Source organism: Pelodiscus sinensis, chromosome 7 (assembly GCF_049634645.1).
Source record: "Pelodiscus sinensis isolate JC-2024 chromosome 7, ASM4963464v1, whole genome shotgun sequence".
Classification (NCBI taxonomy): domain Eukaryota; kingdom Metazoa; phylum Chordata; order Testudines; family Trionychidae; genus Pelodiscus; species Pelodiscus sinensis.
In genome coordinates, this window is record NC_134717.1 from 70601632 (window position 1) to 70617291 (window position 15660).

Below are 15660 nucleotides of genomic sequence, written 5' to 3' on the forward strand. Positions count from 1 at the left end.
TCCTCCCCTACTCTTTGTAGATGATGGTTTCAAAATACTGTATATGGAAGCTGGGAATGTATCTACAGCTGAGAGTCTGATTAGACAGATTTGTGCTAGTACTTCTGAGCAAGCACACTAAAAATAGCAGTGTGAATGCAGAAGAAATCTTTCAGGATGTTCAGTACACACTCCCAGCAGTCCCAGGAAAAACATAAGGGTACTCAGCAAACTATGCCAGGTGTGCAGTAATATGAACTCAGAATCATCCCAAACATCCTGTTTTTTTGGACCTCATAGGTAGCAATCCTAGCAGCAGCATGGGCAGAGGCTCTATCTCATGCAGCTAGCTTAAGTCAGACCTCAGGTGGCTAGCCAAATTGCCACCCATGGCACAGTGTCCACATTGTTATTTTTAGTGTGCTGGCTCAAGCAGAGCTAGCACAAGTCTGTCTGACCAGAGGTGACAGTTACATTTCCAGATGTACTGTAAACATGCCAGTGGGTGCTTCAGCCCCAGAGCACCCTTGGAGACAGTATCAATGCATCAAAAAGTCATCAAACCCCAGTCCCCTGAGCTATGGAAGGACTTAGGCCATGTCTACACTACGAGACAAGATCAAACCTATTATAGTCAATTTCTGGCCACCCGATTTTGCAAAGTCAAAGGGTCCATGTCCTCACAGCAGGGAAGAATCCAATACAGTTGGAAGTTGTGCATCCTTATTAGAGAGCCTTCTGATGACTCAGAGTGATGCACCGTGGGTAGCTTTGCATTCTGGGCTAAGATCCCAGTGCCTGCTGGGACCACATCTGTGCAGCAGGTGGTTATGGGTTCACATCATCAGCATCCCATAATGCACTCATCAAGTCCCTCCTTCCTTGCTTGTGACCTTTAGCAACCCAGACTACCCCTTGCTCTCATGTTCATGAACCTGTGCACACGCAACCTGGACCCCAGCAAGGAGCAGATCATCTACAGGCTGAGCAAGTGCAGAATGTGGCTGAATGTGTTTTAGGATGTTTAAAGAGTAGGTTTAGCAATCTCCTTACTAGGTTGGACCTCAGCAAAGGCAACATTACATTTGCAGTGTCAACCTGTTGTGTACTCCATAATCTTTCTGAGAGCAAAGGAGAAACTTATCTGGCAGGGTGGAGAGCAGGGGCAGAGCGCCTAGCCAGAGGCGCTGAGCAGCAATACACCAGAGCAATAAGGAGAGCACAGCTCGGTGCAGCATAAATCAGAGAGGCTTTGAAGGACAGTTTATGAATGAAACTCATGTATGTTGCTCTCAAAAAGCTGCCAATGCTTTTTCTTTGTTTGCCTTTAATACTCCACCCCACCCCTGAAGTACAAGCAATAAAGAGACTGTTGTTCAGTGAACAGGTATTTTTATTTAGGGAAAACTGCAAGGAAATGAAAGAAGTAGGACCCTGAAGGAGTGATGGGGGGCTCAGAAACACTCTAGGGACAGCCTTTTGTCTCCTGAGGTCCTAAAGGGTAAGGCTGCTCTTGAGTACCCCCACCCCTCCATGTTCTGGTGTCCGAATGGACCCTCAGGACCTGGGGGAGGTCAGGTATTTGATTGGGGCAGGCAGGATTCTGGGCACTGTCTTGGAAATTGTTTCTATGCATGCAGCCAAGCACTCCATCACTGTCGTGAGAGAGGCAAAGATGCTCTCCTGTTGCTTGCCTGCAGCTCCCCTGCATGTTCCCCTCTCCTGACATTCTGTGGTTTGGTCCTGGCACTCTGCCCACATCTCCCTCACAAGCGTATTCATGCACTCCCTCTGCTCCCTGAACATATCCTCCCTTGTCCGTTTTCGCAGTAAGCTGGCTGCTGTTTCAGCTGTAATGAAAAGTTAAAGGGCACACATTACAGAAGATACATGGTGTTAAGGCTAACCCTAATCTATTAGCATGCAGGGAAGGTCTCTGTACAGACAGTGGAGATATGTTCTGTGCAAGGTCAACTTTTTGTTTTAAAGTGGCCAGTTTACAGCAGGTGCCCAGAGTTCTCAGGGGAGCTTCTGCACTCACACGGTTCAAAGGCAGGCAGGCATGGTAAAGGGCTAGACAAAGCAGGAGCCTGCAGGCAGAAAGGGGGGATGGAGCAGGGCAGCTTCCCTGTCTCCAGCACACATGGCTTTTTGGGACAGTGCTACTTTTGCAGGCCGCTGGACCCTGCAGGTGGAAGGGGGGGGGGGGGGGAAGGGACATAGAGGCTTCCCTCTGTGTCCAGCACATGTGGTTTTCCAGGACAGTGCTGCTTTCCCAGCCTGCCAGAGCCTGCAGGCAGAAGCAGATGGGAAAGGGAGCAGGGTGGCTTCCCTCTGTGTCCAGCACTCACTAGGGATCTTAAATATCGTTTAATTGAACAGTCAAGTATCTCATGAATTCTTAACGGTTAGTCAACTATTCTTTAGATCCTGGGGTCAGGGCCAGCAGCCAGTGCATTCCAGCCTCACTCCACGGAAGCCCCCTGCCACTCCACGCTGCTGCCTCTGTGTCAGAGGCAGCAGCACAGGGTGTCAGGTGGGAGCTGATCCATAAGGGAAGATAGTTTAAAAACGAGCTCCCCTCATGGACCAGCTGCCTGTTGCCCTGTGCTGCTGCCTCTTTATTGGAGGCAGCAGCCGCACAGGGTAGCAGCAGCCCCTGTCTAGGGGGGATCTGAGCTCCCAGATACAGCGCAACCCGGAACTGAGCTGAGCTGCCTGCCCGCCCAACTCCTAATACACTTTAAATGCAGAGCGACAGCGGGGGTAGGTTCTGAACCTAGCATGAGCCAGGACTGAGCCAGGCTGCTGGCCAGCCTGCTAAAAAATTTACCGGCAAGGGAGGGGGGAGGGAAATGCATATAGTCTACTCTATAGTATTAACCTATAAGTTTTTGCTTATCGCTTAATCAATTACTCAATTATGCTATTACATCCCTAGCACACATGGCTTTATGGGACAGTGCTACTTTCCCAGCTCGCAGGAACCTGCAGGCAGTAGGTGGGGGGGAGAAGTGTGTCTGGCACATGCAGCTTTCCAGGACCGTGCTACACTGCCTGCCTGGAGGAGCAGGGGATGTGTGATCCAGTACAGTAATTCCTCATTTAACACTATAGATATGTTTCAGAAAATGATCATGTTAAGTGAAAACGTGTTATGTGGGGTCAATTTTCCTATTGAAAATAATGGAAAAGGTGAGGGTTGCATTTCAAGCAGTGGTGTCTGTTGTGATCAGGACATACGGTTGGGGAAGAAAGGGGACTGGGTTACAGCAGGGAGGGAAGGTGTTTGGCTCTGAGGAAGGGAAGGGCAAGAGAGGAGAGGGGAGGGGAGGGGGAATGGGTTGGGAGTATGCCCCATGACCAAGTCTGCCGGGACCCGCACTGCGTCCACCAGGGAATGGTGCAGCGAGCGGCGAACCCTCTGCCGCTTTGCAGGGAGGCGGGGGAAGCCCCGCGCAGCCGCCGGCGACAGACCAGCTGGGGAAACCCAGCCGCTGGCCTGCAAGCGGGGGAGGAGGAGAGGGGACAAGGCGTCTGGCGAGGGGGAGTCAGCGGGGAACGGCGCGGTGAGCAGCAAACCCTCTGCCGCTTTACAGGGAGGCGGGGGAAGCCCCATGCAACCGCCAGCAACGGGTCGGCTGGGGAAATTGTGTTGTTCCGGGGACAGTCGTGTAATTCAAAAAACATTCCCTAAAAAAAAATTGTGCTATCGCGAAAACGTGTTAAGCGGGCACGTGTTAAATGAGGAATTACTGTACACGCAGCCTCTCAGGAAGACTGCTAATAGCTTCCCCTCTTCCTTCACCCAGTTTGCCATGAGAGATAACAGTCTTCTCCCAATCACGCAGAGTGATTGGTAGAATATGCTAACTGAATGTGACCATAAGTCTGGGCCTTATGCTGCAATGCTTTGTGGTTCAATGATGCCAGATCACTTACTGATGACTTGGCATGGGAAGATGTCTTACTGTGGAGGACGGAATAAAGCTGGCCTCCCCAAAAAACAGCTCCCCTAACAGATCGGCTGCCTGTTTGAAGGATCAAACTGTTTCTAGCTGAAAGCTTCACGGAGATGTGCAAAGAAGATTCCCACTCCATCTCTAGACACATTAACAAGCTGTTCTGCCCCCTCCAGCCCCCGCACTGTGTACAGTGTCTTGGCCAGACTCCACCATCAGGCTTGGGAAGCTTGTTGGGACCTCCTCCCTCCCCTCACATCACATCCAGATGCTCACAGAAGCCGCATCTGTGCGGTGCTGCACAAGACCACCCGTTCGCCTCCTTTGCCTTGTGGTAAGACTGCCTTAGCTCTTTGATTTTGACTCAGCACTGCTGGGTGTCCTGAAATATCCTTTGGCCATCTGGCAGCTTGCAATCCTTGTGTAAACGTCCACATTTTGCTTGCTGGTTCAGAACTCAGAAAGAATGGATTCCTCTTCCCACACCTCAATGAGATCCAAGAACTCCTGGATACTCCATGCAGGCGCCAGGGCCAGACAGAGGCATGCGTGAGCTGGGCAGCTGCCCAGGGCGCCAACCGATGGGGGGCACCTGATGGCAGCTGTAAGGGGTGCGCAGCATCCCTTACAGCTGCCATCAGGCACCGCACGCCCGGCTCCCGCAGTGCCAGCCCGCTTGCATCCCCGCGGTGCCGGCCAGCAATGCCCGTTCCCCTACAGCCATGGGGCCCTACATGGCCTGACGCGTGCGCCAGCAGCGACAACCAAGCCAGACTGTGCCTTCTGTGCTCCTGAGAACTGAAGCCCATGGAAGTAGAAGTATTTGCAATCATGGCAGAATTTGAACTGCTAGAAGTCATGGCACATGTGCCTCAGTGTACACTCATTCTGAGATGTGTTCACAATACTGGCCACATGGGAAATCAAATTCAAATTTCCCCAGGGCTTTTCCTATTCAGTTTGAGACTAGTAAAGGCACACATTCTGACTGCTAGAGCAGTCAGAGCACAGCACTGTGTGATGTCTGTCAGAGACCAAGAACCTCAACTTTCTCTACACCGGGTCTAGACTACTGTAAATTCAACCACACAATGTCGGGAATAGCGTTACTCCTTCTGAAATCAGGAGTAACCAACATCGACTTCAGCGGCCCTTAAGGTCAATGCAACAGGTTTTGTAATGTGGATACATCATTTAGAAAATCAACCGTATGCAGGTGAACTCCTAGCTTAGACCAGGCATAAGTGAACACATTTTTCCAACCTGTTTTTCCAAATCTCCAATTATGAGGATTTTACAAGCTACTTTCTAAGTCTGTTTTAGAGCTTAAGTATCCTAATATTTAGAAAGACTTCTCTAATATCTAATCCACACCTTTCTTGCTACAGATTAAACTCATTACTAATTGTTCTACCTTCACAGACTTGAACAATTATTCATTGTCCTCTTTATAATAGTCCTTAAGATATTTGAAAACTTATGATATGCCCCTTCAATATTCTTTTCTCAAGAGTAAACATCCCAAGATTTTTTACCCTTCCCTCATAGGTCAGGTTTTCTATACCCTTTATCATTTTTGTAGCTTTCTTCTGGACTCTTTCCAATTTGTCCACATCTTTCCTAACATGCCCAGAATTGAATGTAGTACTCCAGCTGGGGCATCACCAACGAATAGAACAATTCATTCCCATTATCTTACATAAAAAACACTCGTGTTGATATACTCCAAAAAGTATACTAGCTTTTTGTCAGCTGCATCACATTTTTTACTTGTATTCCCTCACGCTTGTAAACCCTCACGCTTGTAAACCCTCACGCTTCCCCCCCCAAAAAATAGCAGCAAAACTCGGGGTGGGATTGATGGGGGTGTGTGGCTGAGTCACCTCGCACCCCCCCACACTGGAATTTCTTCACCTCGCACGCCCCCCAATTTGGGAACCCACGTACTAAGTCTTTAGAGCCCAAACCCTGCTAAAGGAATTCCATGGGTTTGGGGAAGAGACACCATTCTCTCTTCTGCACCTCTGTCTCCCAAGCCTGGACACAAACAAGCAGATGCTTATTTACATGCATCTGCAGAATATAGTAAGGAAGTCTTGTTTTTTTTTAAATCTATTTGCCATTCAGTTATAACAACATCCTAGAAAAAAAATCAATAAAACAGTGGCCTAAATTCAAAAATTAATTACTGCACTCAGCCTACCGCTATTAATTTTCTACATAATTATTGACTATTAATTTTTGAACATTTTATTTAAATTCAAACCATGAATGTAGATTCACATAATATTTTTTTTTCCTTTTGGGGAATAAGAAAGGTACTATACTGAACAGGGACGGGCTGCAGGGCAAAAAATACAGGGCTTTCTGCAAGCTCTGCCCATAAATGCATAGTAGCTAGCTTTTCTATTAAAACAACTGCAACAAAAGACTCACAGATGATATTTAAATTATCAGTGAGTTTCAAAGTCAATACTCCACTCAGATGAACAGAGGCAGACACATCCCCAGAATTATTATTTCAGTCTTTCTGTGTGCAGATTCATTAAAATAAAAGATCCCAATAACAGATCCAATGTAAAAGTTTTCTTCACAGATAGAAGAGCATCTTGTGTAACTATTTTTGCACCCGTAGTGGATTCAAAACACTAGCAAAAATAACAATAGAAGCATTTTACACCACAACTACACAAAGAGCAAGTTACTACAGACTATTTTTATGTAAAAACTGATAATGCTACCAGAGAAATGCTGACAGTGCTCTGCATAGGCTAAATCCAATGTTCAGTCACAGTGAAAAAAATGTGTGCCTCACTATTCTTTAACCAGTTTTCTGTAGATATTTACTATAATCATCCAAACAACAGAAGTCCCTAAATATGTTGGTTATAGTGGAATTATTTTAATATTAGTGTTCTATTTAATCTTGATTGTGGGAGATGATCTTTAACAGGTGTTTAGATAAATAATTTCAATGTGAAATGTGGAATAATCTGATTTAATCTTAAAATGTTCATGCTCCCTCACTCATAAGAATTCCCAATATGTAGTAAACTGTACCAAGCAACTATGAAACTTGCTTCTGCAGTTTATAATTGTAATATAGTTTATGTCTTTAGAGAAAATTCTGCCCCTTGAAAATACTTTCAGAACAGCAACCCAGAAACAAAATGTCAAGTTATGTTTACATTTCAAAATTAATTTTAAAATTATATGAACAGCTGCAAGAAGGATTATATCACTTTAGAATACCTGATTTAAAATAATTCAGAGTACAGACACTGCACTTTTGTATTCCTAGAGGCTATCATCCTGCAATCAACTTTCCACTAATAAGATGAATATGTTAAAGTCTCCTTCAACAAATATGGTTAAACCACCTGCTCTGTTACTCAAACAACATGCGTGTTTAAGTAAATGTCAGAGAGGAAAAACAAGTTATTTCAAAAAGTTTAATCCAGTTTGCTTTCTTAACCCAAATATAAAAAAAAGTCCATTCAGTTCAAAAGAAAACCCACTACATATTCTAGATTAGCATAAATACAAGTAAAAAAGCAAGCCTGAAAACATACATTAATAAAATACTGAAGTAAAAGAACGCCCCCCTCTGTTTAAAAATATGCACATATTCTGCAAATGTGATTCTATCAAGCCATTTGAAAAACAAACACTTTGGTCTTATTCTAGATGTCTTGTATGGAGTTACAGTACTGCCAATGATACTGATGACTGATCTTCCAAAGGCTTATGACCAGGGCTCGCCGAACTGCGGCGAGCACCACTCGCCAGCCGCACTTTCCGGCGATCTGCGCGTGCACAGATCATTCTGCACATGTGTAGATCGCCCACGGGCGAGCAGATTGCATTATTTGTCGAGCCCTGCTTATGACTGTATTTAGCTTTCCCACTGTTAGTAGTAGCACTATTTATTTTAGCACTACTTACACTGATAAAATTAAGCCCATACATAAATCTCTGCAGTGTGAGGACCTATGTGTACAATCCTAAGCAAAGCCCCTCTTCTCTCTTCCTTAAATCCTACTTTCTCTCTGAATTCTTCACATCTTGTTCTTCATAGCTATAACTCTCCTTGGTTTTTTTCCTATGATGACCATTGTATTGACTCTCCTAAACTTACAGATGTAAGAATAGGTCTTACTCTATTTGAAAAATACCATATAAATTTACTCTATTTAAACAAATATTAGAAGAACCATGGCAACATTTGATTACACATTGAAATGTCATTACATTTAGATGTTGGGTAGGGATGTTAAATTTCAATTAATCAGCTAATAGAGTACTCGATGGAATTTCCATTGACAACATGATTAGTTGATAAGGAGGAAGGGGGCACTCGCTATCCTCACTGTGCCTCTGCCTTTGAAATGTAGCAAGAGCCACAGGCAGCTCTTATTACATTTCAAAGGCAGAAGCACAGAGCTGCTGCACCTCTGCCTCCCCTGTCCATCCCTCCCCCGCACTGCAGAGACGGTGCTGGGGTAAACCAGCTTTTAAACCAGTTCCTGTTTTCCCCCTATATTTGCTGCCTCTGATACAGAGGCAGCGGGGGCGTGGGGGCGACTGAATTGCGAGTGGTCAACTCGACAAACCCAGGCTTATCAGGTAGTCGACTACTCTTTTACATCTCTAGTGTTGGGCTATAAATTAGATGTTGATAGCGACCCAAGCTTGTCTGAAGTGATGTTAAGATAGAGTCAGTGACAGTACATGCAGCAGTATGACATCTGTGGCAGGAGCATGAAGGGAACAATGGGCTTAAACTGCATCAAGGGAGGTTTAGGTTGGACATTAGTAAAAACTTCCTAACTGTCAGGGTGGTTAAACACTGGAATAAGTTGCCTAGGGAGGTTGTGGAATCTCCATCTCTGGAGATATTTAAGAGCAGGTTAGATAGACATCTATCAGGTATGGTCTAGATCAGGGGTCTCCAAACTACGGCCCGGGGGCCGGATGCGGCCCGCGAGGCCCTCTCATCCGGCCCGTGGAGACCTTTTTGGATTCAAAGGCAGAAGAAGTGAGATTGTTTCAAAACCCATTTGAAGCAGATGTGGCCAGTTGCCCAGATGAACTGCAGCTGGAAGTCATTGAGTTGCAAGCAAATGACCTCCTTAGGGACAAGTTCAAAATAGGACTGGTGGGTTTTTACCAGTTTTTGCCCAAGGAAGACTTTCCTAATGTCAAAACTTTTGCATCAAGGTACCTTTCAATCTTTGGAACAACATACCTGTGTGAACAAACATTTTCAAGAATGAAATACGTGAAGAACAATTTGAGAACAAACTTGTCCGATGATAATCTCAGGTCACTGTTGATGTTAGGGACAACAAATCTAAAGCCAGAAATGTCTGCTATTTTGGCATCCAGGAAACAATTTCACCATTCACATTAATACAGGTGTTCATGTGTAGTGTATGAATGTGTTATTAAATAATAACTGAATAAAATAATATTAAAGACATAATTAAAAACAACATCCATGTTTTGATTGTTTTTTATTTGGACCTCAAGTGTGTAGTCGGCCCCCGAACTGCTGTTTGATAGTTAATGCGGCCCTCGGGCTGAAAAGTTTGGAGACCCCTGGTCTAGATCATACTGTGTCCTGCCATGAGGACAGAGGACTGGACTCGATAACCTCTCGGGGTCCCTTCCAGTTCTAGTGTTCTATGATTCTAAGGTAAGAGTAAGGCAAGAGTAAGGCCAATGGTGATGGTAGTGGACACAAGTTCCTTGAGGCTGCAGCAGCAGTAACAAAGTCGTCATGGTGGCAAATGGATCACAGCAGCCCCCAGCCCAGTGCCCCCAGTTGGGTTGGGGTGCCTGGCTCGGTGGGGAGGGGCATTGGGTTAAAGAGGAAGGGGCTGGGAGTGCCTGGCTCTGGGGAAGGGATGGGGGCATTGGGTTGGGGTGCCTGGCTCGGTGGGGAGGGGCATTGGGTTAAAGAGGAGGGGGCTGGGAGTGCCTGGCTCTAGGGAAGGGATGGGGGCATTGGGTTGAGGGGGCTGGGGGGGACCTGGCTCTGGGGAAGGCATGGGGGCATTGGATTGGAGGGGCTGGGGTGCCTGGCTCAGGGGGGCATTGGGTTAGAGAGGAGGGGACTGGGGTGTCTGGCTCTGGGGGAGGGATGGGAGCATTGGGTTGGAGGGGGTGGGGGTGCCTGGCTGTGGGGGAAGGATGGGGGCATTGGGTTGAGGGAGCTGGGGGGGGCCTGGCTCTGGGGAAGGGATGGGGGCATTGGATTGGGGGGGCTGGAGTGCCTGGCTCGGGGGGGCATTGGGTTAGAGAGGAGGGGGCTGGGGGTGTCTGGCTCTGGGGGGGAGGGGGAAGGAAATTGGGTTAAAAGGAGGGGGCTGGGGGTGCCTGGCTCGGGGGGGCATTGGGTTAGAGAGGAGGGGGCTGGGGGTGTCTGGCTCTGGGGGAGGGATAGGGGCACTGGGTTGGGGGGCTGGGGGAGCCTGGCTCTGGGGGAGGGATGGGGGCACTGGGTTGGGGGTGCCTGGCTCGGGGGGAGGAATGGGGGCACTGGGCTGGGGGGCTGGGGGAGCCTGGCTCTGGGGGAGGGATGGGGGCACTGGGCTGGGGGGCTGGGGGTGCCTGGCTCGGGGGGAGGGATGGGGGCACTGGGTTGGGGGTGCCTGGCTCGGGGGGAGGAATGGGGGCACTGGGCTGCGGGGCTGGGGGTGCCTGGCTCGGGGGGAGGGATGGGGGCACTGGGTTGGGGGGCTGGGGGTGCCTGGCTCGGGGGGAGGGATGGGGGCACTGGGTTGGGGGGCTGGGGGAGCCTGGCTCTAGGGGAGGGATGGGGCACTGGGCTGGGGGTGCCTGGCTCGGGGGGAGGGATGGGGGCACTGGGCTGGGGGAGCCTGGCTCAGGGGGAGGGATGGGGCACTGGGCTGGGGGACTGGGGGAGCCTGGCTCGGGGGGAGGGATGGGGGCACTGGGCTGGGGGGCTGGGGGAGCCTGGCTCGAGGGGAGGGATGGGGGCACTGGGTTGGGGGGCTGGGGGTGCCTGGCTCGGGGGGAGGGATGGGGCACTGGGCTGGGGGGCTGGGGGTGCCTGGCTCGGGGGGAGGGATGGGGGCACTGGGCTGGGGGGCTGGGGGTGCCTGGCTCGGGGGGAGGGATGGGGGCACTGGGCTGGGGGGCTGGGGGGGCCTGGCTCGGGGGGAGGGATGGGGGCACTGGGCTGGGGGGCTGGGGGGGCCTGGCTCGGGGGGAGGGATGGGGGCACTGGGTTGGGGGGCTGGGGGGGCCTGGCTCGGGGGGAGGGATGGGGGCACTGGGCTGGGGGGCTGGGGGGGCCTGGCTCTAGGGGAGGGATGGGGCACTGGGTTGGGGGGCTGGGGGGGCCTGGCTCTGGGGGAGGGATGGGGCACTGGGCTGGGGGTGCCTGGCTCGGGGGGAGGGATGGGGGCACTGGGCTGGGGGGCTGGGGGTGCCTGGCTCAGGGGGAGGGATGGGGGCACTGGGCTGGGGGGCTGGGGGGGCCTGGCTCTAGGGGAGGGATGGGGCACTGGGTTGAGGGGCTGGGGGGGCCTGGCTCTGGGGGAGGGATGGGGCACTGGGCTGGGGGTGCCTGGCTCGGGGGGAGGGATGGGGCACTGGGCTGGGGGGCTGGGGGTGCCTGGCTCGGGGGGAGGGATGGGGGCACTGGGCTGGGGGGCTGGGGGGGCCTGGCTCGGGGGGAGGGATGGGGGCACTGGGCTGGGGGGCTGGGGGGGCCTGGCTCTAGGGGAGGGATGGGGCACTGGGTTGGGGGGCTGGGGGGGCCTGGCTCTAGGGGAGGGATGGGGGCACTGGGTTGGGGGGCTGGGGGGGCCTGGCTCTAGGGGAGGGATGGGGGCACTGGGTTGGGGGGCTGGGGATTCCTGGCTCTAGGGGAGGGATGGGGGCACTGGGTTGGGGGGCTGGGGGGGCCTGGCTCTGGGGGAGGGATGGGGCACTGGGTTGGGGGGCTGGGGGTGCCTGGCTCGGCGGGAGGGATGGGGGCACTGGGCTGGGGGGCTGGGGGGGCCTGGCTATAGGGGAGGGATGGGGGCACTGGGTTGGGGGGCTGGGGGGGCCTGGCTCTGGGGGAGGGATGGGGCACTGGGTTGGGGGGCTGGGGGTGCCTGGCTCGGCGGGAGGGATGGGGGCACTGGGCTGGGGGGCTGGGGGGGGCACTGGGTTAGAGCGGGGGGGCTGGGGGGGCACTGGGCTGGGGGGCTGGGGGGGCACTGGGCTAGAGCGGGGGCGCTGGGGGGGCACTGGGCTGGGGGGCTGGGGGGGGCACTGGGTTAGAGCGGGGGGGCTGGGGGGGCCTGGCTCGGGGGGAGGGATGGGGGCACTGGGCTGGGGGGCTGGGGGGGGCACTGGGTTAGAGCGGGGGGGCTGGGGGCACTGGGCTGGGGGCTGGGGGGGGCACTGGGTTAGAGCGGGGGGGCTGGGGGGGCACTGGGCTGGGGGGCTGGGGGGGCACTGGGTTAGAGCGGGGGGGCTGGGGGGGCACTGGGCTGGGGGGCTGGGGGGGGCACTGGGTTAGAGCGGGGGGGCTGGGGGGTTGGGGGGGCTGGGGGGGCCTGGCTCGGGGGGAGGGATGGGGGCACTGGGCTGGGGGGCTGGGGGGGGCACTGGGTTAGAGCGGGGGGGCACTGGGCTGGGGGGGCACTGGGTTAGAGCGGGGGGGCTGGGGGGGCACTGGGCTGGGGGGCTGGGGGGGGCACTGGGTTAGAGCGGGGGGGCTGGGGGGTTGGGGGGGCTGGGGGGGCCTGGCTCGGCAGGAGGGATGGGGGCACTGGGCTGGGGGCTGGGGGGGGCACTGGGTTAGAGCGGGGGGGCTGGGGGGGCACTGGGCTGGGGGGCTGGGGGGGCACTGGGTTAGAGCGGGGGGGCTGGGGGGGCACTGGGCTGGGGGGCTGGGGGGGGCACTGGGTTAGAGCGGGGGGGCTGGGGGGTTGGGGGGGCTGGGGGGGCCTGGCTCGGGGGGAGGGATGGGGGCACTGGGCTGGGGGGCTGGGGGGGGGCACTGGGTTAGAGCGGGGGGGCTGGGGGCACTGGGCTGGGGGCTGGGGGGGGCACTGGGTTAGAGCGGGGGGGCTGGGGGCACTGGGCTGGGGGCTGGGGGAGGCACTGGGTTAGAGCGGGGGGGCTGGGGTCACTGGGCTGGGGGGGGCACTGGGTTAGAGCGGGGGGGCTGGGGGGGCACTGGGTTAGAGCGGGGGGGCTGGGGGCACTGGGCTGGGGGCTGGGGGGGCACTGGGGGCACTGGGCTGGGGGCTGGGGGGGCACTGGGGGCACTGGGCTGGGGGCTGGGGGGTGCACTGGGTTAGAGCGGGGGGGCTGGGGGCACTGGGCTGGGGGGCTGGGGGGGGCACTGGGTTAGAGCGGGGGGGCTGGGGGCACTGGGCTGGGGGGCTGGGGGGGGCACTGGGTTAGAGCGGGGGGGCTGGGGGCACTGGGCTGGGGGGCTGGGGGGGCACTGGGTTAGAGCGGGGGGGCTGGGGGCACTGGGCTGGGGGGGGCACTGGGTTAGAGCGGGGGGGCTGGGGGGGCACTGGGTTAGAGCGGGGGGGCTGGGGGCACTGGGCTGGGGGCTGGGGGGGGCACTGGGTTAGAGCGGGGGGGCTGGGGGCACTGGGCTGGGGGGCTGGGGGGGGCACTGGGTTAGAGCGGGGGGGCTGGGGGCACTGGGCTGGGGGGGGCACTGGGTTAGAGCGGGGGGGCTGGGGGGGCACTGGGTTAGAGCGGGGGGGCTGGGGGCACTGGGCTGGGGGCTGGGGGGGGCACTGGGTTAGAGCGGGGGGGCTGGGGGGGCACTGGGTTAGAGCGGGGGGGCTGGGGGGGCACTGGGCTGGGGGCTGGGGGGTGCACTGGGTTAGAGCGGGGGGCTGGGGGGGCACTGGGCTGGGGGCTGGGGGGTGCACTGGGTTAGAGCGGGGGGCTGGGGGGGCACTGGGTTAGAGCGGGGGGGCTGGGGGGGCACTGGGTTAGAGCGGGGGGGCTGGGGGGGCACTGGGCTGGGGGCTGGGGGGTGCACTGGGTTAGAGCGGGGGGCTGGGGGGGCACTGGGCTGGGGGCTGGGGGGTGCACTGGGTTAGAGCGGGGGGCTGGGGGGGCACTGGGCTGGGGGCTGGGGGGTGCACTGGGTTAGAGCGGGGGGCTGGGGGGGCACTGGGCTGGGGGCTGGGGGGTGCACTGGGTTAGAGCGGGGGGCTGGGGGGGCACTGGGCTGGGGGCTGGGGGGTGCACTGGGTTAGAGCGGGGGGCTGGGGGGGCACTGGGTTAGAGCGGGGGGCTGGGGGGGCACTGGGTTAGAGCGGGGGGGCTGGGGGGGTACTGGGCTGGGGGGGCACTGGGTTAGAGCGGGGGGCTGGGGGGGCACTGGGTTGGGGGGCTGGGGGGGCACTGGGTTAGAGCGGGGGGGCTGGGGGGGCACTGGGTTGGGGGGCTGGGGGGGCACTGGGTTAGAGCGGGGGGCTGGGGGCACTGGGTTGGGGGGCTGGGGGGGCACTGGGTTAGAGCGGGGGGCTGGGGGGGGCACGGGGCTGGGGGGGCACTGGGTTAGAGCGGGGGGCTGGGGTCCATTTCAAAGGGTACTCTATAACCGAGGCTGACACACACCGCTCTAGAGGGCAGGGGGAGCTCAGCAGGGGCGCGGGGCAGAGCGGGGCGGAGGCCGCCGCCGAGGCCCGTCCCCCTCACCTGCTCGCTGCCCATGTCCGCGTCTCCTCCGGGTCGGGGCTCCGCAGACACGCGGCCTCCTGCCGGCTCCCCTGGGCCCAGGCGCCGGGGGGGGGAGGGGGAGGGGCCGTTGTGTTGTAGGAAGCCCCGTTGCCTAGCAGCGATGCAGGCTCCGCCTCCGTCTCAGCCACCGGACTCGGAGCGAATCCCAACGGTCCCCGGCGGCTGCGCGCGCGCCGCTCGGGTCTTAGCGCCTCGCGCAGCCAACTCCCAAGGCTGGAACAAGGGCGCGCGCGCGTTGGCTTTGCCCCCCCTCCCTGCTCTGGTGCTGCGTCTCGGGGTTGGGTCACCCGCCCCCGGGGCTTGCTGCTGCGCCTGCCCCAGCCGCGTCAACGGGCAGGCGCGAGGGGCTCAGGCAGCTGCGGGGTTTTCTTTCCTCAGCAGAAGCGAAGGCGCGAAGTGGGCACCGCCGGGCTCGGCCCGGGAAGGGCCGTAGGAGAACGAAAGTGGACTCGGAAAAGCTTCTCTCTCTCCTCGTCCGGCTGGCCTCAGCCACCGGCACTTGTAGGACTCACGGGCGGGTCACGGAGGCAAGACGCAAAAATTCAAGGCTCTGGGCCTGACCACGACTTCTGTTAAAAATACCCGTGACTACAGCTGTGGCCTTGAGAGCACGTGGAGGGGGCGCCCAGCAGCACCACAGACGGGGCCCAGAGCTCACTGGTGGGAGCCGCGTGAACAGCGAGGCCCTGGAGGCAGCCAGTGTTGGATAGTCAGCTGCTTGGACAGCCACAGTGGTCCACAGAGGGCATGCAGAGGCATGGAATTGATGACTTCCACGACCTGCATGACAGACCTTGAGCCAGACTGGGGTGCAAAAGATGAACTGAGGAGCTTATACAGACCCGCAGCAGAGTTTCATGTAAGCTTCTCCCAAGTTGGTCCTGTAAAAGTGTCACTTCACCCACCTTGTTGCACGTTAACAATTATTTTGCCAGATGCATAGAGCCCTGCAGGGAAATTTGAATCCTCATCTGAT

At 56.3% G+C, this 15660-nt stretch overlaps 1 protein-coding gene across 3 annotated transcripts in view; it reads right to left on the minus strand.

Moving 5' to 3' along the window:
* The window catches only part of DNAH7 (dynein axonemal heavy chain 7), a 244255-nt gene extending 228970 nt beyond the window's left edge, over window positions 1-15285 (minus strand). For all 3 annotated transcript variants that reach the window (XM_075934216.1, XM_075934215.1, XM_075934214.1), the window contains exon 1: window positions 14643-15285. In XM_075934216.1, the coding sequence (XP_075790331.1) occupies window positions 14643-14657 (15 nt within the window). In that variant the 5' untranslated portion in view covers window positions 14658-15285. The remainder of the gene's footprint in view (window positions 1-14642) is intronic.
* Window positions 15286-15660: the final 375 nt, after the last annotated feature.